This window comes from Apus apus, chromosome 2 (assembly GCF_020740795.1).
Source record: "Apus apus isolate bApuApu2 chromosome 2, bApuApu2.pri.cur, whole genome shotgun sequence".
Classification (NCBI taxonomy): Eukaryota; Metazoa; Chordata; class Aves; order Apodiformes; family Apodidae; genus Apus; species Apus apus.
In genome coordinates this window covers 115910212-115933705 of record NC_067283.1, presented here as the reverse complement: position 1 = coordinate 115933705, position 23494 = coordinate 115910212, and the positions used below count along the sequence as shown (strand labels likewise).

At 39.3% G+C, this 23494-nt stretch overlaps 1 protein-coding gene across 1 annotated transcript; it reads left to right on the top strand.

The window, feature by feature from the left end:
• The first annotated feature begins 1706 nt into the window (after window positions 1-1706).
• Window positions 1707-20903, top strand: OPRK1 (opioid receptor kappa 1). Its single transcript, XM_051610642.1, has 3 exons — window positions 1707-2003; window positions 14525-14877; window positions 19975-20903. Exons 1-3 carry the CDS (start codon window positions 1744-1746, stop codon window positions 20505-20507), a joined length of 1146 nt encoding a protein of 381 aa, XP_051466602.1. The 5' UTR covers window positions 1707-1743; the 3' UTR covers window positions 20508-20903.
• Window positions 20904-23494: the final 2591 nt, after the last annotated feature.

The window sequence follows — 23494 nt, the reverse complement described above, 5'->3', positions numbered from 1 at the left end:
TTTTAATTAAGAGTGAAACTTTTAGAGCACTCTGTACAAATGATAGTGAGTAGATGCTGATGTTCTGGAGAAAGCAGTGACTGGAGTAAAACTGTCACCACGTTGACACAAGGGCTTTCTGTACCTTTTAAACTTCAATATGACTCTTGACTCTACAGCTGACATGATTTCTCATCTTGGTTATAGGTTTTAAAAAAAAAAGTTTTAGAAATTAGCCTTATCACAGGCACTCAAGAGGAGCACAAGAGGATATCCTGAACACAGACTGGTGTATTCCCAACCCCTCCTTGATAAAGTATATTAGGCATAAGCTCTGAGGAGCATGATTTCTGCACATACCATCTCTTCATGACTGGCTGCAGCTGGAGCCTGTGGAGAGTAGAGCTCCAGTAATGCTACAGGGAATTCTTGGCTTCTCGCACAGCGTGGGACAGCTTGAATAAATTAAGGACAGTAATCTGGGTGCCCTCCTCTGCTTTGGTAGCCAGGTTCTGACTTTCCTCCAGGCTGCAGTTATAAAGGAAGAGGGGCACAACCACCCAGTGAGAAGTGTTTTGGATGCACAACTGTGAAGCTGAGGCATGAAAGATCTGATGGACAAGACAAGGCATCTAAACTGAAAATTCCTGTTTTATTCAGCATTTTCTATTCTGTAAAATCATGTGGAATTCAATAAAGCAGAGAGGATCATTGCTGGAGGCCTAGGAGTTCAGGAGGAATGAGGAAAGGCAACTTGTAAAAGTGTATAAAAAATAAGCATTCATTCATTGCAGAACTTATTTTTTTTTTTGCTTTTCTTTTAATTTATCTGCCTCTCAGGGTTTAGACAGAAGTCATGTGAGCTGCTGAGCTGCAGGGACAGAGACAGAGGAGAACGTGTGCATCAGTGCAGAGTGCTGCTGGAGCCCTGGCAGAGCGAGAGGGAGGCAGAGGGAGCCTGGGAGGAAAAAGGCGAAGTGGTGGGAGCTGGAACAGCAGCAACTGCTTTTACCAACTCGCAGCTCATGCCCGGGAATCGGCTCCGCTGCCAGCACACCTTTCCAAAGGTGCAGATGCCTCAGGTTCAAAAGTCCTAGAATTCTGGTCGCTGGTACTTCCAGGAGCCAAGTGGAACTGCTTTGTTTTTTTCTTTTCTTGTGAAGAGCATCTCTTTGAGGACTCCACACCTTTTCCCAGACTGAAAGAGGTATTTTGTGTCATTAATGTGTCTTTTCTTTGAAAGCAGGTATGTGATCGGGAAAGAAACAACTTGGGGCAGGATGTCAAAGCAGATGTGCAGAGAGGTGGTGGGTTTCTCTCTCTCCCACCCTTTATAGCAGAGCTTAGACAGGAAGGAGCCCTTGTCATGAGGATACTGTTTGACTTAACATATGGAGGATGGGAGAGACAGGGTTAAAGTGTGGGGGTGGACCTGAGCTGTTTCCCATCTGATTTGTTTCTTTGTGCAATCTCTGAGGGTAGAGGAAAACTTTCCTTGTGCACCTGGAGGAGCACCACTTACCCATTAGAGAGCAAGATGTAAAACTTGTTTAATATGAATGTGGTTTGCTTAAATATCTGCTTGGCAAATTATACTTCCCCTCACAGCAGAGCTCCCCTTAACATGTACAAATTTTAGAGGTCTTAACATCTAGTGGCTGTGATAGCACTTGTTTCTCTCTCTTCCCTCTTTCCAGTGTACTCACCTCCTGCTGTCTGCACCCTTCTCCTAGCCTCCCTCCTGCCTGTGGGGGCTGTGCCCCTATGGATGCCCCGGTACAGATTTTCCGGGAGGAGCCGGACTCCACTTGCCCCCCAGGGTCCTGTCATCCCCCCAGCACCAGCAGCAGCTGGGTCCTGGGCTGGGTGGACTATGACAGCAATGCCACCGGGGCCTTCGGGGACACCCAGCACAACCACACCAGCATCTCCCCTGCCATCCCCATCATCATCACTGCTGTCTACTCAGTGGTCTTCGTTGTCGGCTTGGTGGGAAACTCGCTGGTCATGTTTGTCATCATAAGGTAAGGGTCTTTAGAATACCTGTTGTTACAAGTGGCCATCCCTAAATTCAGCAGGGAGGGAGAGGGTAGTTTATGGAAGCTCTCTGGATCTACTCAAATGAGGAGCTGGAAATAATAACTGGGATGAGCCAAACCTTTTCAGTCCCAGAGGTCTGCCTGGCAGCACAGATAGAAACAGAAAGGAGAAGCTGGTTAAAAGTGATAAATCCCGCAGCCTGCAGGTAAGGCTCTTTATGCCCTGGAGCTGTGTTCATCGGGTGCCATCTAGGGATGAGAGGCTGCTTGCATCCCAGAGAAAGCTCACGTGGAAGAAAGAAAACTTCTGCAGGGCAGCTCTTTTCCTCTGTGAGAAGTTCCCAAGGGACAGCTTATGTGTCTAGTCTTATGGACACCGATATATTGCTGCCTTGTCACCTAGTGGCTCATTTAACAAGGTAGGGAAAAAGGAAAATGATAAAAATACTTGGAATTGTTGTTGGCTTGTAGAAAGCGAAGTAGATGCTGAGAGAAGTCTGCCTTCCCTAATGTTTTTCAGGAACAGAAGAAAGCTGTATATCTGTGTTAGTTTTTCATATTACACTATTGATGAAATGGACCAATACTTACACTTGTGTATTAGTGTGTATTTTAGCTTGCAATATATTTTATCTTTCTTTTTGTCCTTTCTTTGCTGCAAGTTATAAAAATGTCTGGACAGTGCAGACTGACAGGGCCATAATGAGCAACCAAAGAGACTGAAATCATGCAGCTTTTTGAACTCTTGCTTCACAGTCCATTTGGATCCTGCAAAAAATTCTGAAAAAAATAAATAAATTGTGAAACATTCACTGCTCAAATTGAATCAGCATGTACACAGAAAAAAATGGGAGATATTAGAAAGGAACTTGTTAGTAAAGTGTGCATGGTAAAGGGTCAAGCAATTGCAGAATGGTGAAATAACTGTCAGACCTGATATAGGGAGAAATTAACTAGAAGCAGTGAAGTTGTTTGTGAGGTACTTTATGAAAGATGAGTTATAACCAGGTGAATACTCTTGAAAAATGTAATTATACCCCTTTTAATAGCAAGTGTAAGAAATAAAGATGCCTATGGTCAATGTGGAGAAACTGGTTTGTTCCAGTTTTGTGATGCTGTAATTTTATACCTCTCCATGCCCCTTTGCCCTTCATTCAGAGTAGATCTATAATTTCTTTTTGCATTTCTCTTGCCAGCAGAGACCTTCCATACCTGACATACACACAGCTGCAAAGGCAGAGATTTTCTAAGCCATCAGTCAGTAACAATTATGTTTGATTAACTGGCCTGGGCAGTGGAAATAAATTACAACTTAGCCAGAACCTAAATTTAGCGTATCAGGATGATACCAGTGCATATGTATTTCCTTTTTTTATGTCCTGCTGTTACCCTTACAAGATTATTTTTGTGAGGGTCTAGCTAGCTATGGCTCACTCTCCTACCCATTCCTATATTAGTCTTTTGCTTCAGTTTGCTCTTGGTTCATCTCTTGATTACATGATCAAAAAAATACATATGACAAAACACCTGTTGTTAGGTTGTTTTTTTTTTCATTATCCCCCTCTCCAAGATTCTGTCTGTGGCAAATCACTTGCTGAAGTGTATGCATATACAAACCTGTGGTTTCAAGCTTCTCTTATGATTTTTAAATATTCCAGGTGTTCATACAAGAGGTGTATTTTCTTAATTTTTGTCTTAACCTCTTATTTCCCTCTCCCTTTCCTTCACGTCCCCTCTCTTCATGATTGCATCTCAAGATGGACTTTCATGACCCATTGCAAAATGTAGCCTGCAGTGCTGTCCTATTGTGTGGAAAGTCAAGGTCTATAGGATATTTATGACAGAAGGTGGCAAGAGAGAGGAGGATCATGTTCCCCAGCCATATCCCATTGCCTCTTGTCCAGCTGCCACAACTCTAAGGGAGGATGTGGACAGATTGTGGCTGTTCTTTACCCTCCAGCTGAGCACATGGTTTGTGTGAGGCCTGTCATTGCCAGTTCTCATCTTTCTGAGATCCTCTCCTCTTCTTATTCCCCTCTAGACTCACAGGCCCAGATCTCCTTCCCTTTGCTCTTTTAAACAACACCTGATATGGTTAGAGTAGTTCAGTTAGAAGGGATCTACAATGATCACCTAGTCTAACTGCCTAACTATGCCAGGCCTGACACTGATTCATCTTCTGGGTGACACAAACAAGATCCCTCATGGTCTGTGACTTTCAGTGAAACACTGTCAGTGCTGTGGTAGATTCAGATTTCAGTTAGTCTTGGGATGCCTCAGAAATAGGCTCAAATCCATCCATAGGCAGTCCTTGGCCTATTCCTTGCATTAATACTCCCACAGAGGCAGTTGTGCTCCTTCAGCACAAGGGCTGCTGAAGAAGCTGATGGACACCCCTGAGTTAGCAACTCAGTATCTTGAGTGAAGTGCTGGGTGTCCAAAATCTTCTTCAGGTGTGGTGGAGTATGTTTCTGCTGAAAGGGAAAACCTTCTCAGAGTTACGTCAGATGGAAAAATAACAGGACAATGGCACTCTGAGCACATGTACAGGCTCCTGAAAGAAAATCAGCTTAATACAGCTCCTGTAAGTAGAGATTTGTGTTGAAGGCAGAGTGGGAATGGTACTTTGGTATGGCCTGACAAAATATGTCTCAGGAGACCTGTATTCTTCTTTTGCTTTTATTACCAGCCTTTAACGCTCTCTCCTGTCTTGAGAAAGTCACTTCATGGCCCTGTGACTTGTTTTCCTCAAGTGTAAAATGGAAATTCTGGTATTCGGTGTCTCTAAACACACAGCAACTGTTAGATTTAAAAGCCAAAGCTTTAGCACTAATAAATCTAACAGAGCAAGACAAGGGCTGTTGTATGCACCCCAGACTCCTCAGGCTCATCAAGAATGGTTATTTTTAATGCGCAGAAAGAGCTCTGGGTTGTGCACACAGTGCATCCTGTGCTCTTTGCATACCCGTTGTGGTTGGCTCTCCTGGTGTGGCTGGTTTTGTAGGAACTCTCCTTGTGCTCAGATCGGCTGTGAGGCACATGGACCAGCCCCAGGTGGGCTGCAAGCAGGTCAGTAGCTGGCTGGGTGGGCTGTCTGTGCTTCTCTCATGGTGAGCCATGGTACACAGGATGCAATGCTCTCCTGCAGCTGCTGATTCACCTGGGGAGAGAGAAAGAGGACATCACGTTGCCTCTTGCACTGCTGGGAAATACCAATACTGTGTGGGAAGCACAGTCCTCTCTCCCCCTGTGGAGAAGAGGAAGCATTAAATGGGTTTGTAGAAACCAGGTGAAGTTATCTAACCTCACCTGAGTAAAGTTATGCAGCTATGTGTTTCTTGGCATGTCAAGAATGTATCTCAACCCCAAACCTTTTCTTTTGAGATTAGCTTTACCTCTGCAGTCTTATAAGGTATTTCTGGAGGTGAAATAGTTGGCTGAAGTTGATAAATAAGATGGCTTGTCCTTGGAAGCAAAAAGTCTTCTTCCTCACTTCCTCCTCCCTCATTACTTTATTTCTCTAAAATTTGGCTCTGACTTTAAAGAAAATGATGCTTTTTTTTTGTGACAGCTGGAGGGGAAGAAAAGTCCCCTGATTAAACTTACAACTTTAACTATGAATTTGCTCTTATCAAAACCAAAATCTCACTCTGGTAAAAACTCTGGGAGATGCTGTGTTTTACCCACTCCAGATTCCCCTTCCCTAGGTTTCTTACCCCCATTGTTCCTGAATTCATTTTCTAAGAGCAGCTCCTACCATCAGGATCTTAAATAGCCAATCTCATGTTTCTCTTAAAATTATCTTTCAAGCTTCCAGTGAACTGAATAATTTTCTACATTCAAAACCAGCTTTAACAAGAGGCTGTGTCATAGGTATGTAAATTTATTCCTAAGGGAAAAGAGAATGCTTGTACTCCTCTCCTTAGTCTAATGTTGTAGAAAAAAATATAACTAGTAATACATTTTTGTTCTTATATTCAATGAACTGAATGGCATCTTATATAACAGGAAGTGTCTATTAAGAAATGTCGTACAAAACTGACACTTTCCCAGATTGTTTTTAAATCTTCTCCACCATTCATTCTAAATGAGAATGAAAATATATAATTTAAAAAGTATTAAAAATAAAAATTATTCCATAGATTTGTTTAAATCAATATTAGATTTTAGTAACATCAAAAGGTTACTTGTTAATTTGCTTTGAATAATTGTTCCAATTGTATTAAATCTTATTTGTAAAGAATATTGTTCTGAAATGAAAAATGAAGCTCTGGAAGTGTCGACCTAACTGGACTGCCTGTTCCCTATTACTTGCAGTTGTTATGATTTAATTCTTTCATAAAATTATGGGTTTGGCTGCTAGAAGCAAAGGCCTAGCTGTAGGCCAGCCTAAACTTCATGAAGTTTATGGCTTTTTCTCTTTTTTACTTGATTAACCATCCCATAGTTGGCTATTATCAAATGATTTATAATAATTCATCACAGGACCTCAAAGAGCATCTGGTCTCACCTGACTGAAAGCTAAAATAGTTTTGCTGGGTTCTACAGGATCTGCCCAAATGTGGCACCATTTTAATCACAGCCTTGAAGACTGATACTTACCAACAGCTTTTACAGATGGCAGAAAGACTAGCCTATCAGGAAACATGGAAGAGGTCAGGTTTATGAAACAATACAGGTGGTTTGACCAACACAGTCATTTAAACAGAATTTGAATGTCTCTAATTAATTCAGTACCCTGCTAGACAATGACTAAGTGAGACCTGGGGTTTTTAAGCAGGTGAGAAACTCAACATGAGCTCTTGATACCATGCTGTGATAAGAAGAGCAGATACTGAAAAGGCAGAGAGAGCAGAGGGAAGGATTGGGAGGAATATTTACTAGAGATAATATTAGAGAGTGGCTATAGCTTCTAGTGAGTAATCTGTTTGGCTTCTGAAAAGTAATTTGGTATCCATCCAGACACTTCCACTGGGCTAGCAGCCAGCTAGTAATTTATTTCAGAGAAAGGCTTAACTGGAATCAATGTCTAGAAGTAAGACAAATTGCAGAGAGCCCTTTTGAACTGGAAGAATGTGAAAACTTACTAGAACTTTCCAGTTTGGCTGCTGGCAAGGCAGAAAGCTTGAGGTAGCTTGTCTGTTCTCAGCCAGGAGAGTGATGGGGAAGCTCATGCTCCTGCCAAAAATGTGGTGAGGGAGCACATGGGGGACGGTGTTGGGGGTGGGGATGGGGGCAGGCTGGCTGAACCCTTCTGGTGAAGGGGAACACAGTGAAGGAAGAGTGGTCATGAGTGGTGTTCCACAAGGCTCAGTGCTAGGACAGCTCCTGTTTAACGTCTTTATTGATGATTTGGATGAGGGGATAGAATGCACCCTCAGTAAGTTTGGAGATGACACTGAGTTGGGTGGGAGTGTTGGTCTGCTTGAGGGCAGGGAGGCTCTACAGAGGGATCTGGACAGGCTTGATTGATGGGCCAAGACCGATTGTATGAGTTTCATTAAGTCCAAATGTCGGGTCCTGCATTTGGGCCACAACAACCCCCGGCAGCACTACAGGCCTGGAGAGGAGTGGCTGGAGGAAAGGGCAGTATGAATGTCATGCTGTCTGCAGACAGGCATGAGTGCACCAATAGAATTAGCTGTAAGGAAGGGGTGTGTACAGATGGAATGAGGGCACGGAAAGAGGAGTGTCTGACCATGCTGGCATTCTGCAAAATGCAAAAAGGATATAAATATCTAGAGGTGCATAGCATTTCCATGGTTTTATTGGGAAGTTTGCGTGCTACCCTGTGTATCATCTTTGAAATATTTATTTCTCTTGAAGCCAGAGGGTTCATCTCTCATTAGATTCAACTTCTAGTCCCTAGAGAAGGTGAATCTTAATTCTGGGCACTTTCCTATTTCCAGTTTTGAGGTTTTATTTACAATGAAACCTGTCTTCTCTGCATGAGTATGAAAGCCTAACATGATTTTCTTCAGACCATGAGTTTCCACGAATACACAGCAAGAACATGTGCAGACCTGTTCTGTTTTCTCTGCTTCTCACACCAATATTCCCGTGCAATATGTGGTGCTCTGCCTGGCTGCTCTTCTCTGCTCCAGAAGTCAGTGCAATTTAGCAGTGCAGTAAGAGTTCCCGAACTTAGCTACTCTGCATCTAGAAGACAGAGGATATTGTATTTTCTGACTGACTACAAAGCTAAATCCACTTTCCACTGCATTGCAGGTAGCTTAGCCACTGTGGCTACCACAGGGCAACTGGAAAAGGCCTCCTTGAGTGGTGATAGATGACAACCTGTGGTAACATGGTTTGAACAAGCAATTCAATGTTCATCAAGAGTTCGCACTCAGAAAAGCTATGTTACCATTCTGCTGGCTGATGGACAGTGGCAGGACTTTCTGTTTGACAAGTGTTTCAGAATGACTCACTTGTTAAAGTGTGCAGGACAAGAGCAGTATTTTCATCATGGAAGACGTCAGCTGTGCTTTTCCCTTTTTCCAGTTAGCTGTGTCTTAAAATTTCCTGCATTTCACTTGTATAATCTCCTTTGGAAAAGTGTGTGTTCAGTTTGCCTCTGCTGTGAACTCCTCTGAGGCAGGTGAGGACAACAAAAAAATGGGTAGAGTCCAGATAAAGCCTCCCAGCTGAATAATATGAGGGACTGATAAGTTCTCCCTGAGCTGGGTCCCTGCTGATATACGCATAAATTGCCTTACCAGACGATTCTATACTTATTATAAAGTGAGGTCCCTTGTCTCCCATTCAACTTTATTACAGGAGTGCTGTCCAGAGATTCAGGTCTCCACATGTCCAAGTATGCGTTTGTGCTATAAAACATTCTCATCAGTGGCATTTAATACTCATCTCTGTGGCAAAATGGACAGTTGGTGCTGTTTTCTGAGAATACAAGTGATACCCACACTCCATGTCCTTAATGAAAAATGCATAAATCTTTTCAAGAGATAAGAACAATAGGAAAGCTGGATGTTATCAGAAGCAGAGACTCAGCACTCACCAGGGGAATGTACCTGTGGCAAGCAGATATTCAAAACTTACCTGGATGCAGTCCTGTGTAATGTGCTGTAACAGGTGATCCTATTTATTGAGGGAGTTGGACTACAGGATCTCTAGAGGGCCCTTCTAACTCTGACAGTTCCTTGATTCTGTGATCCTGTATTAGGATGGGCTGTGTAACACCCTGAGAATTCCCCATAACGTAACTTGTTACTGGAAAACATCTGCAGCACCAGAAATTTTCTCAACAGAGTCAGCTGCTTGACAAGGTCTAGATTCATCTCACTTGCTAGCAGAGGTAAAAAAAATCAGCTATATAGTCTGAGCTAATTGTCTAGGTTTTCTAATAATAATATTAGACGCGTTGGCTTTGGATAGAGTGTAAATTTTGTAACGATCTGCATTCTCACTATTTCAGTTGAAGCCATAATATATCACAGCACCTTAGCCTTTCTCATGGGAATCACGGAAGCACAAATTTCACAGTACTTGTGTTTTCAATATGAAGTGTGTTTATTCAAAAAAAGGCTCTTAAGCTCACATAAAAATATTACAGGTCCTTATCATAGAAGGAGAAAAAAGTTCGTATTTATTAAGTGTGAATATTTCTTCATTTTTACCAGGATATATGTAGACTTGAACTTCTATAATTCAGAAACTGATTCTTTAGCTCAAGAGGGAAAGCTTAAAATCACAGAATCATAGAATGGTTAAGGTTGGAAGGGACCTTAAAGATCATCAGGTTCCAACCTCTGTGCTATGATCTGGGACACCTCACACTAGACTGGGCTACACAAAGCCTCATCCAGCCTGACCTGAAACACCTCCAGGGAGGGGGCATTAACTTCCATGTCTAATCTAAATCTGCAAGATCTTGTTGGGGCTCAGTTTATGGCTAGTTCAGGGGAGCAATGGAAGTGGAAAATTGTAAGGTTTTTAATTATGACCTCTGACATTCAGGTAGATTATGCGTCTGAGAGGAGAATAAAAGACAAGGTCATTATTTTATTCTTTAAGCCACTTAATGATAGGCTTATTAATAAAGATAATTCCAAATTGGGATACTATTTTGTAGGCAACATGTACCATTTTTAGAGGCTCCTAACAATTTTTAAATTAAAGGCAGGCAGCCTTTAAATGTGTGCAGTGACAGTGTTTGCCTTTATTTAAGTGTTTTCTGAGGTTCCATCCCCTGCTAAATTCTGTCTCTCATTTAAAATGTGGTGATAAAATATTATCCTGTGTGAACTTGGAAACAGAAGCATATTGATTTTTACATTCTTTAAATTATCTCAGTCTTAGTTTCATATTGGCATAAGCCTTTTATATTGACTTACCAAGATTCAAAACATAGCTGAGCCATCTTCGTGACATGGTCTGTGTTTAGAATAGATCTTCCTGTTGGGTTTTGGGTTTTTTTTGGTTGTTGTGTTTTGGTGTTGGTTTTTTGCGTTCCTGTTCTGACGCAGTATGATATGAGTGTGTCCTGAACATAGCTTTGAAATTTAGAGCTTTCCTGACTAAGCTTTTCAGCTCCTTGATCTCCATATCTTTCATTCAAAGGAACCTAGTGGAACCAAGCCTTCATCCTGCTGATAGATATTTTTGCAATTTGCTTTTAGATGTGCTTCATCTTTCATTTTCATTCACTGACCCAGGTATTTGCCAAAAATATGTGTGGTATACCCCACTGTATTTAATTATTTTGTACTGGAGAATGTTGTAGTATATTTGTTAGTTTTGCTCCCTTCCCCATTCCTTATTTTATACTGCAGGGAACACTTTAACCTATTACAGTCACGTAAAAAAAAATTGACCAGAGCCTCCTTCCCAGCTTTTATTACCTTTACTAATGTTACTGTGTAATTTAGAACCACATTCCTGTCCCCTGCTTGAGATAATAACTTGAAAGGGCTCTATTAGCAAATTTAGTAATGCATTTGGATTATTCTGAAAGCATAGCTACTTCTTAATAGCATGCTTCTTTCTTCTGTTGCCACAATTTCATTTATAAGCTTTGGCTGGAGGTGTGATTTCTTCCTATTTACTGTCTTAAAAAGCTGTGCAAAGTAAATTCAACTTCAGAAGGAAAAGTACATCAGTGATGAGTCAACCTAGAAATAGAGGAAATTTTTCTAAGGGTCAGTTTAAAGTAAGTCTCAAAAAACTTTCCACTTTCAAGAAGTGGATGTAGCCTAAGTTGTGATAATTTTGTTAATTTTACTTCTGCCATGTAAGTAGACATAATTTAAATCTTTCTAGACACAAGATTTCCCTAGAATGGCTTATACAACAATAACTGATAATTATTTCAATGTTCTTTGAAAGTTATGCCTCAAAGACACTAAGAAAACATTTGTAACTAATTACCAATGTGTCATTTATGCTGTAGTTATGTCCAGGTTTCCTCTATCTGTTCTCCTAGACTAATTAAAGCAGATAGCAGTATTTTTTCCATAAATGGAATTCAGGTATGTTGCAAGCCCATGCCAGGGAGGCTATTGCTGCCTTTTGTTTAGACTTATGTGAAGAAAAATAACAGTTTCCCACAAGGTATTTCATCAATCATTTTAATTTTGCAAAGGAAGACAAGATTGCCTTACTTTGTTCACGTGCAGATTTGGGTGAATGGAGGGTATGGTTTTAAAACCCCAAACCACACAAAATGTTGCCTCCTATGTTTTGGTGCAATAGAATGAGTTGTAGAAAAGCAGTTAAATTCCTCATTTTGTGTCTGAGTCAAGACTCGATCAAAGTGTCTGGCAGTGCCAGCAGTCACTCCAGTACTTTAACTGGACTTTTAATTAAGCCTGCAAACATGTATCTTCAGAGACATGTAGTAATTTAATATTTTTTAATGTGTTTAAATAAAAACATTCAAAGGAGTTCTGGTGGTTGAGTCCCAAGGCATTTCTGAATGTTATGAACTTCTAAATGAATGCATGATTTAATCTATATTGCCTAACAACTTTAAAGGCCATCTCATTTACAAGGAGGCTGATGCTTTCAGGTGAAAGTCATCAAGCTTTTTACGTTACCATTGTGAGATCAATGAGTTTTAAGGTTGCATCAGCAAAACATGCTTGGCCTTTGCATTGCACCATTGTAACCAGTGCACCCTTTCTCCCTGGGTTAGGCGTGAATGACCCCTCTGCAGTGCCTGGGAGGAACTGATTGCCTAAACATAATAAAATATTTATTGGAGCAGTATTTATTGGTCTCCTGCCTTTTTGTTCAAGGTCTGACAGAGAAGGGGTCAAGTGCTTGTTCTGGCTTGGAGTGAGTGCTGCAAGGGGACATCTGTGGTCTATGAACTGGGTTGGATTTGGGAAAGACCAGTTAGTCCCAGCACTGCCAGACTAGTGAGCCGTAGGGAATCACTAGATGCACACCACATAAAGTTACCAAAGCTGGGATTGTTACATGCAAATGTGCTCCTGAAATGAGCCAAAGATTTCATAGAGCTTTATAGGAGAAAAGGCACACTGGGTTGTTTTGGTTTTTTTTCCCATTATATTTTCATTCCCATATACAGCTTTGATTTGGTTACATTGAAAGTTGTCTAAATGCTGATGCTGGAATGACTCTGTATGCCTTACTACCTGTAAATGACAAGACATTCTTCCTGTTGGATCAACAGTAGTGAGGAAAATTAATTTTCTTATGTGTATATGTGTTGCATAGTGGAAAAAAATGAATAAACTGATAACTTTACATGTTACCTAAACAAAGAACATGCTTTAAGCAGCTTCAGAAATCCGCATTTTGAAGTTACCTAAAACATATAGTTCAATTTTACAGTCTTTCCTATTCTGTCATTGGAAGGCTGTGTGGAGAAGGGAAAGGGGTACGAGGAAATGTGGTGTATATGGCTACAGTGTCGCACACAAAAAGGGATTTAGTTAAGGTTGCAAAGAACAGGAAATGCCAGATATAAAGATTTTCAGATATATCATTTTTTCAAGGCTAATAAAATCCTCCTTATTTTTCAATACTTTTCTGATTTTCTTTAAGGAAAAAAGGTCAAACTAATTATTCTATATATTAAAGTAAACTTTCCTTTTTCAAGCCCTTGGGGAAGTTTTTAAAGAACTACATAAGTAATGATTCAGAAGAACTATTAGTTACTTCACCTCTGTCTATCACAGGCCAATGCATTTCATGTAAATACTCCTGTATTGAATCTAGTAATTTGTATTTAACTGAAGCTCACACTTTTCAAAGCAGAAGACATTGATTTGGAGACATTAAGAGATGGAAAAAATTACTCCTTTCTTGTGTAATTTGTTCCCAATAATAAATACCTTTGTTGTTAGGTAAAATCCATCACTGTTTCTCATCTGAGTTTGTCTGGCTTTGACATTTATCTGTTTGTCCTTGTTACACTTTTCTTTGCAGTCTGAAAGAGCTCTTCAGTACCTGCTGTTTTCTCCCTGTAGAGGTCTTCAGACACTGTAATCAAGTTGCCTCTTAGTGTTGTTTTTGATAAACTAAATGGGCTGAGCTCTTTTAAATTACTTGCAGTAAGAATTTTCTCCATTCTTTTCACTTATTTTTGTGGAGCTTTTTGTGCATCCTGTCCAACTTTTCATGGTCTTTTTTCTTCTGCCATATGAACAAAAGAACAATTCCAAATATCATCAGTGATGTCCATAGTAGTAAAATCACCTTTCTACTACTCCTTTGCAGACACTTAATGGAAATTAGTCCAGTTTAACAGAAATTTGCAATCTGAGTTTTTAGTGAATTTTTGCTTAGTCTTGCAGCTGAGATGCAATTGGAGCTGCTTCTTATTTTTTCTTATTTTTATTTTATTTTACCAGAAGAGGTGTTCCTAGTCTGTTAATGTGTCTTTTACTTGTTCCTCCTACCTACATAGTTTCATATTTGTATTGGAACAGTGTCTTATAGTCAATAATGTGATTTGCAGGACAGATGTTATTCTTCTGTGTAGGCTGAGATTCTTACCAGCTGGACAAAACAAGTGCTTAATTTTGATGAAATTAAAGGATGCAGAAAAAAATATTGCTATGATCATTTCCACACACAACCCCTCTGCAGCCTCCCACCCCCCGTGTGGTTTCCTACTTAAGCACTAGACATCTTTTTCATTAGCACAAAAGAGAGGACTGGGAAAAGCTGAAGATAAGAAAGGAGGAGAATTTGGAAGTGACAGAGCAAAGAGGGGAAATGACTAAAACTTTTATTAGCTGGCATTGTTGCAGTGAATTAAAGGAAGATTAAATGTATTTATATCCTTGGTTTTGCCCATGGTGAATAGTTCTAAATGCTAATGCAGATGCTAAGAGACTTAGTCCAACATGTTTGCTATTATCCCAAGGGTCTTGCATTGGTGTGCACTTCTGTAATGAATTAGAAATGCCAGAAAAACACCCAGCTATGATGAAGCTTGATGGATAAAATGTTACATATCTGAACGTGCATAATCATATTTTGAAATACTAAAGCCTTACTATTTTGTTCCTCAGGTACACAAAGATGAAGACAGCAACCAACATCTACATTTTCAATCTGGCCATGGCAGATGCTCTAGTTACCACGACTATGCCTTTCCAAAGCACTGAGTACCTGATGAACTCGTGGCCCTTTGGTGATGTGCTGTGTAAAATAGTTATTTCCATTGACTATTACAACATGTTTACCAGCATATTCACACTGACCATGATGAGTGTTGATCGATACATTGCTGTGTGTCACCCTGTGAAGGCTCTAGACTTCCGTACACCTCTCAAAGCGAAGATAATCAACATCTGTATCTGGCTACTGTCCTCATCTTTTGGCATATCTGCCATAGTTCTTGGAGGTACCAAAGTCAGGGAAGGTGAGTGTGAGTATTTAAAATTCAGTTCTTTTTTTTTCTTGAATGACATAAAATGTAGTTTTGAATATTGAGTAAACCTGACTGATTCCTTTTTCAGAACATATGTCTAAATTTCTGACATTTTGAAATATAATGTGGAACATGACAGTAAGACATATAAATAATTTAAGTTCAGATGACCTGGCCAACTAAAAAATCCCAAAATGTGCTTTGAAGCAGTGTCTGTGCTAGAGTGAAACCATCAAAAACTACTAGCAGACAGCGGGGGAAAATGATCACAAACTTGTTGACAGTGGATGGATCAAAGCTCAGTTTAGGATGAGACTTGAAATATGGGCTTAAGATGCTTTTTTTAGGTGTTGTGAGAGCAGTTTTGATGACTTTTTTAAGAGCAGGAACTAGATTGCTTTGCATTAGCATTAGTATTAACACTATAATTAGTATTAGGACCCGGCAACTTATCATCAACAGCCATTTCACAGAACTTGAAGGCATGGTGAAGACAAGAAACATCAGTAGCTGGAGAGAGAAAATAAAACTAAATTATATGTAACAGCATCTCAAATTATGGCTTAAAGAGGTATGGGGATGTACATGGAGACTTGGAAAAGCTGAAAATAAGGATCAGCAGAGGAGCTGGGAATACAGACTATGCAGGGAAGCAACTACAAGAACATGAATTCAAGAGACCACCTATGGGGTCTGCTTGAAAATTATAATCCATGAAGTAGTGTGGACTTAGCCCCTATAACCGGTGACTCAATGCCCAAACTACCACGCTACGGGGTTAATCTTATTTTCATATCCTCCTTGAGAAGGAAAGGGGAGAAGCATTCTCACATACATCTACTTCCTACCCACAGGCATGACTGCAGTGCAGGAGCGCCTCAGTGTCTTCAAAGGGCTTGAGGCCTCTAACAATGTCCTTGGGCTGGGGCCTTCCTGTTACATGGATGGCTTGATAAAATACCAGGCATGCATAGTTATTTGGCAGTAGTCTTGTTTGATATGTAAATAATCTTTTGAAAAACAATTAATAATTTTCTGAGCTAATTAGAAAAGTTTCCCTCCTCCCAAAGAAATGGTGAACTTTACATAAGGATACTGTTTTATCTGGCAGAGACAATAAATGTTATGTGTTGAACTGCTTGACAGAGATCAATGCAAACAAAACATTTCAGTAACAGCTGTGCAAGGGCTGATTTATTTGACTGAAGAATATAGATTTTGTTCTTGCTGTTGGTCTTCTGGTGGGTAAGTGACAGAAGAGTCTTCTGGAAACTCTTATTTCAGCCCTTTAGGGGATAAAGTGTCCTGGTCCTGGTCTGCAATGCTGTAACCCTTCTCCCCAGAAAAGTTTTAACCTGCTCTATAAAACAACATCTGACTCAAGAAATCTTAGCTTCCATGCATCTTCATTTGGGAAGAATGATTATCCCACCACATATGGGATCTTGAAGGCCATGGGACATTGGCTGGGTCAGGCGTTTTGTTGGAGTGTGCTGAACTAGCAGAATATTCCTGTTATTCACTGTAAGCATCACATTTAGATCAAGGGGCTGCTCTCAGGCCAGCAGTGATGAAATGCCTTTTCCACACTACATGGCAGGCAGCCTTTTTTCTTTTTTTTTATTCCTGAAGGAGAGACTAGCAATCCCCAGCTCAGCTAGGCCAATTAGTGTGGAAAATTATTGGCAAATGCTTGTCAGCCCCTACTGTTCATCCCTGCTTGTCTGATCTAAGGTCTCTCTTGAGCATTTACTGACATTTATCTTGTTTGGTGTGTTCAAGAATTATGCTGATAAATCTGAAGTGGAAAAGCAGGGATCTTCCCTTTGCCAGACAGCTGGAGCTCAGGACTGAAACTTTATGTTATGTTGGTCAAAAGAGTTTTTATTTATTTGCTAGAAAGCCTCTGTTGGATTCAGGTTTGAACAACAGCTGAACTTCAAGTGGAAAGTGATTATATTTAAAGTTCCCACCCCTTTTGTTCTCACAGTACATGATTCCCAGCAGCATCTTTCTGGATACATTGGAGAATTGGGCCTGTTCAGCCTAGAGAAGTGAAAGCTCCAGAGAGACCTTATAGTGGCCTTCCAGTACTTGAAAGGGGCCTACAGGAAAGCTGGGGAGGGGCTTTTCATCAGAGAAGATAGTGATAGGACAAGGGGTAATGGTTTTAAATTGAGAAAGGGGAGATTTAGGTTAGATATTAAGAAGAAATTCTTCACTATAAGGGTGGTGAGGCTGGAAGGGGTTGCCCAGGGAGGCTGTTAATGCCCCATCCCTGGAGGTTTTTAAGGCCAGGTTGGATGAGGTTTTGTGCAACCTGATCTAGTGGTAGGGTTCCCTCCTTATGGGAGGGGGGTTGGAACTTGATGATCTTTAAGGTCCCTTCCAACCTTAATGATTCTATAATTTTCCCTGCAGAATAAATTGTCCATCAGTGTAAATATTCTCTATCTGACCTTAATGGAGGCTTTCTTGCTGAGGAATTGTTCACTTAAAAAAATAAAATTAGAGGTTCTAGTAGTGTTTCCAGTAATAGTATGAAGGCTTCATGTGAGTACAGAGGAGTATGGATGTCTGAAGGTGAAATAATTAATAATGTATCTAAACAGAAATATATTTCCTGTGTCAAGATTAAGATTAATATTAAATGGTAGTTTATCAAACACATTTTAAAATATATTTACATTAAAATGCCATCTAGAATGCAGTATTTTTCATTAAATATATCAATATATTTTGAATATTTGGCTTTCAGAGTGGAAAAAGCCAGTAGGAAAGCTTAAGTACTCTGTTTGTGACACTGTACTTAGTTCTGCATGTTTTCAGGCAACAAAAATAAAATCTAAATTGGATTTTGTTATCTTCCTAAGTTCATGAAAATTATTACCAGATTGTCCATTATAATAAGGACCTTTGAGGATTGTTTGCAAGTTGTAAACTGGGAAAATGTACATAAGTTCCACACAATTCATAGCATTATATATATATATCAAGTGAGACACACAAATATTAAAGAATTTAGAATTAGATTTTCCATCAAAAGTAAACTGTGGTGAGATGTAAGACAATGAAGAAATTTCAATTCAATATTTTCAATTTCAATATTCCAATTCAATAATTTAGAAGTCTAAAATATCATTGCCGTCTGCAAATTATATTAAAATGTAGCAAGCATGACTGAATTCGTTTGATAAATATATGAAATTGTGTCAGCAGATCTGAAGAGGCAGTTTCCTCAGGGAGAGGGTTTCTGTGAGTAGGTGACTATGTTCCAGAGCAGTCATCTGTGATCACACCTCACTTTTGACCAGCACTGCACAACTGGATGCAGCTTCATTAGTCTAGATATTATAGCTGCATCCTGATTTTATTGCTGCTGCTAGGCCATGTTCTGCTAGAAATATCAGTAATAATACATGTGAAAACTTATTTGAAGATGATTGCTGACATTTCTAGAATAAAACTGAGTAAAGGTGACTACACTTATGAAAACCTAGATCACAAAGGACTTAGGAAAGTTGACTGAGTATCAAGAATCTGTTAGGTCATACTTGTGCTGTTAGTATCTTCCTTCAAGCTTGAAAGATATGTCTTTTCACTTTTCAGCTTTCATAATCATCCATTAGTTGTTATATTATTTAACATAAAACATCAAAATATTAAGCTTTTATTTCAGCTTTTTTTATTTGAATGTTTCAGTATTCAAGATGACCCAGTAACAGTTTTCTGATATTCAACTGTGGAAACGTCTATCTGGTACCATAATGATAAGTTCACTCCCTAGTTGTTTTCAGCTTTCAAATTTTCAACTTTTCCATTTTCAAAATAAATTCTCTGCAGTGTTGTCTAGATTTGTGAAGCATTTTGATAGCAGAGACATATGGCTTGATGGATTTTTTCTGACTAGTTCTGCTGGAGATAGATATGAAAAAGTGGTGTGTAAGAGTATATTAAATCATTCTACCCTTAGATCTGATTCAGTAAAAGCCAATACATAAAAATTTGTAGAGGAATGACAAATTCCATTGGAAAAATGAAAAAAAAAAAATCCAAAGAATAATGTAATGCTCAAGAGGATAAAATCTAAGCTGCAATTCAGAGTGAAAAATCCCTGTTACCTTGACTTGGCTTCTATAGAGTTCAGCTGCTGATAGGACTTGTAAATGTACCCCATCTCTTGCCGTGCCATTTAACTTGTTTCTTGATTTTCCAAATGGTTTATATTCTGGGAGGCTCCAATGAGATCAGCAAATGAAGCCTCAGATATTTCATTCCTTAGCAGCTTCCTGTCAGATGGAAAATTTCTGGGACATAAAAATCAAATGACAGCCTGCGACTCTGAACCCTGCCATCGGCAATCAAAAAAGGAGTGGGCTAGTGTCAGTAGTCCAGATCCTCCAGTCTCTGCACAGGATGAATTTTCAATTACATGATCTGCAAAAAGAGTGGCTTCCATTTCAGTCCACATGCACACGTATCTTATTTGCTTCTGTTTAACTGAAAAGAGGGTGCTGCCAGGAAGTAAGTTTTTTCTCAATGCAAACACTTTCATGTATTCCATTTGCACTGAACAAAGCATGTGGGAAAAGTTTATTACACAATTATCATATATTGGCAAAATCTTATTATGATCAAAACCTCATTTGGCTCCCACCATTAATGATACCAAAAATCTGTCTGTGCACAGACAAAACATATGTGGTTTGATAATAATTATGAGATTTCTACTCCATTGAAAATGGTACTCAGTCTGGCTTTAAACTTCAGGGAGACTCAAATAGAAACATCTTTTACAAATTTTTAGTTTTGTGCTATGTGTTTTTAGATCCTCTTGTGGGAAACAAGTTTTATACAATGTTGTGCATTTTAAAAAGCTCCTATCTCTCTAAATAATTTCTAGACAACTGCATAAAACCAGTTTCAATAGTAACTGAAAGCTTTCCTTGGAGTGCTTTAATGATAATGCCATTTACTAGTATCACATTACATGAAAATCACTTTTCCTAGCTTATGCTATGATAATTATATTGTTTAGAATATCTAATAGTAAAACAATTTTCTTTTTCTTGCATCTTTCATTCCTAGACACTGCTAGTACTGAATGCTCCTTGCAATTCCCTGACAAAGATTATGTGTGGTGGGACCTCTTCATGAAAATCTGTGTCTTTGTCTTCGCATTTGTTATTCCAGTTCTCATTATAATTGTTTGCTATACTCTGATGATCCTGCGCCTTAAAAATGTTCGGCTTCTCTCAGGGTCTCGAGAAAAAGATCGAAACCTGCGTCGCATCACCAGGCTGGTGCTTGTGGTTGTGGCAGTTTTTATTATCTGTTGGACTCCTATTCACATTTTTGTGCTGGCTGAAGCATTAGGGGATGTGTCCCACAGTACTGCTGCTGTATCCAGCTATTACTTCTGTATTGCTTTGGGTTACACCAACAGCAGCCTCAACCCGATTCTGTACGCTTTTTTGGATGAAAACTTCAAGAGATGTTTCAAGGACTTCTGCTTCCCCTTTAAGATGAGGATGGACAGGCAGAGCACCAGCAGAGTCAGGAACACTGTGCAAGACCCGGCATATATGAGGGAAGCAGATGGGACGAATAAGCCTGTATGACTAGTCGTGGAAATGTCATCTTACTGTCCTCAAGAGAGAGAAGAGTCCAACGACCTGGGACTCACACAGATTACCACTGCAGTTTGAACTAGACTACTGACAAAAAAGAACCTCCTGAACTTAAACTCAAATGGAAAGGACCTGGCTGATGATCAGGTTTTGGCACAATGTTTGTTGTACTTCAGTAGGTACTAACACAAATTTCTGGGAGGAGGATGTAGTGTTGTACCTGCTGTTTCTGGATAATGGAAGTTCTGGCTTTTCCCTTTACAATATGAAAAGTCATACTGAACAACATTGGGTCATAACACTGAGTTATGCCAGAAACTTTTGCCCCAACAGTGATTGCATCTGAACTATGTAGCTTGGCAATTTGATTGGTCCTACTGTTTTACAGTGGAGAGTGCTGTTTAGGTTTCTGCAGAACAATGGCAGAGCTATAATCAACATTGTTCTCAATTAATGTATCTGTAACATTTGTCTGTGCTGTGGAAATCCAATTTAAGCATGATCTGCCTACACACCAAAATGATTTTATTGTCTCTGTATGGTAAAGCTTTTTAACATTAAAAAATACTGGCCTTTAAGGAAAATGGTTAGTGTATTTTTGGCACATGTTTAATCACCTGTGTGTAATGTTTTCTATGTGTGTTTTTCCAAGGTGATTGTATATTTATTGATTGTGAGTAATATACTAAGAATTTTTCGGAGTGTATTTTGAGTAAGACACTAGAAAACTTCAAATACTTCACTTGTTACAAAAGCAATGAAAACCTGTGCCACATTCATTATCTGGGTGGGGGTTGTGTGTGTGGGTAATGATCACATGCCATTTTCAGTAAAGGATGTAAATGGACATACTTAAAAATAGTGCTGTACTTGTTTTCCTGGACAATTTGTAAGCAGACTAAAATAAATATTTAATGAATTAGAAACAAATGAAATAGCACATTGATTAACTGGATTGATATGAGTAAAATGAAGATTAAATGTACTGGATGCTTTAGTGGTACTTGGTTTGGAAAAGTTCCCATTTTGTTGATGATATGTTTTCTTTGATACAATCCTATGAATTTAATACATTTCTCTGTTTTCCTGTGAAGATGGAGATGCCAGGGCACAGCTATACAAGTTACTGGCTTCCTGAAGGTAAGTTTATGGTAAAACTGAGCCAGACTTTCAGTCTGTAGTCTTTTGCCTTCCTAATCGCTGTATAAAATACCACCACTTCTGCTATTGCTGAAGTTTGGAGGAAAGCTCTCCTCTTCATTGGAAACAGATCCAGTCACCAGATATCTTCCTGGTAACGTTGTTCTTTTTACAAAATCATTAATAAGGTTGGTAACTTCATTGCATGGCAAATTTTATCAAAAACACAGCCTGGTTTGGTCCTACTAGTCCAAAAATCCTTTATACACACCATAACAAATAATGAGATTTGCATTTGTAGCTGACAGTACAGTTCCTGTGGAAATGCTGTGGAGACTCAACCCTCTCCAGAACTTGCACATCCTTTATGGTTAATACAATCATGCATGTACAATATTTTTACTATCAGGTTGGTAAATGCAGTGCTCCTACACTCACGTTGTGGTACTCTACCAACCCTAAACAGTAACAGATGTCCAGAGCTTTTCAGTGGTGCTGCCATGTGGAGCAGACCTGTGAGATTCAGATCATGGAGACTGGTAGTTGAGCACTAGCTGCCCTAGTGCAACTATCTTTGTTAATGAAAATATTCAAGATAGTTATTTCTGGACAAATCTAGCTTTTTCTGATTGTTCTGCATGGTGAATGAATAGATGACTTCAGGGTACTTGATTTACCTGGGGAAATCAACAAAGCTACATAACTGATTGAGTCTAACTTTCCATTCTGTCCCTCTTTTTTTTATTTATTTTTTTTTAAATGTATATATGCATACACCTTTCTGAATAAATTTCTGGCCTATAAACAGTCACAAAAAGAGAATGCTTAAGGTAAAAATTGACCATCCAAGGTATTTAGCAAGTTAGGAACAAATGAACTGTGAAAGGACTAGGCCCTGATGAATTATTTTCATTCTAAATAACCTGTGTTCTTGTTCGTGATTTACCATTTGCATATTTATATCTGTGTTTCAGTGGAGTTATTATTCTATACATTATTCTATACATTATGTGCAGTGCTCCACATGGTAAGGAGAAATCAGTGTTCTTAACTGGTAAAAAGGAGCTCTATAATAATACACTTCTTTTTTGTGTGTGTGTGCTTGTGATTATGTTTTAGTAAGGAGAACATCTTCCCTATCATAGTGGGAGGAAAAGATGAGATCCTAGTAATTTTTCTGTGGTATAGAAACGAGGCTTGAAAAGTAATATAAGAATATGTTCTAAAGATTTCTTTCTTTCATGGAACATTAACAGCCAAATTAGTCTGGATGCAGCAGAAAGGAGTCTTGGAGGATTTCTTGTTAAATTAGGCAGCTTACCACACTTCACTGAACAGTAAAGGAAGGTTGGCCAAGATTTTTCTTTTTTATAGCTCAGAAAGTATATTACAAAATAATAGATTTTTGCTCACAGAGTCTGCTTGCAGACGATTAAACTCCCATTGTTTGTTCAGCACTTCCCAGACTGGAATGACTGACTTACAAAACCAATTACTCTCACAGAAATGTGCATGGTGACTTTGGAAACCTGTATTTAAGCATCACAGAGCACCTCATTTTCTGTGTGACTCCAGACAAATGACTTGCCTTCTCTCCTGTGTAGTTGCCTATCTCCAGGAGGCAGCAAGAGGTAGAGGAAGGATTGAGAGCTGTTCTCACAGCTGTGACTTTGCACTATGTAATTTTTCAGCTTGTGTCTTCTTTAGCTGAGCGCATGTTATGAAGAAAGCGAGCTGGGTGGGCCACACTACACGCTGATGAAAATGGACATTGAGAGGGGATAAAGATCATCTGCCACCATAGCAGAAGGATGAAGACACAGATTCTGAAGTTGAAA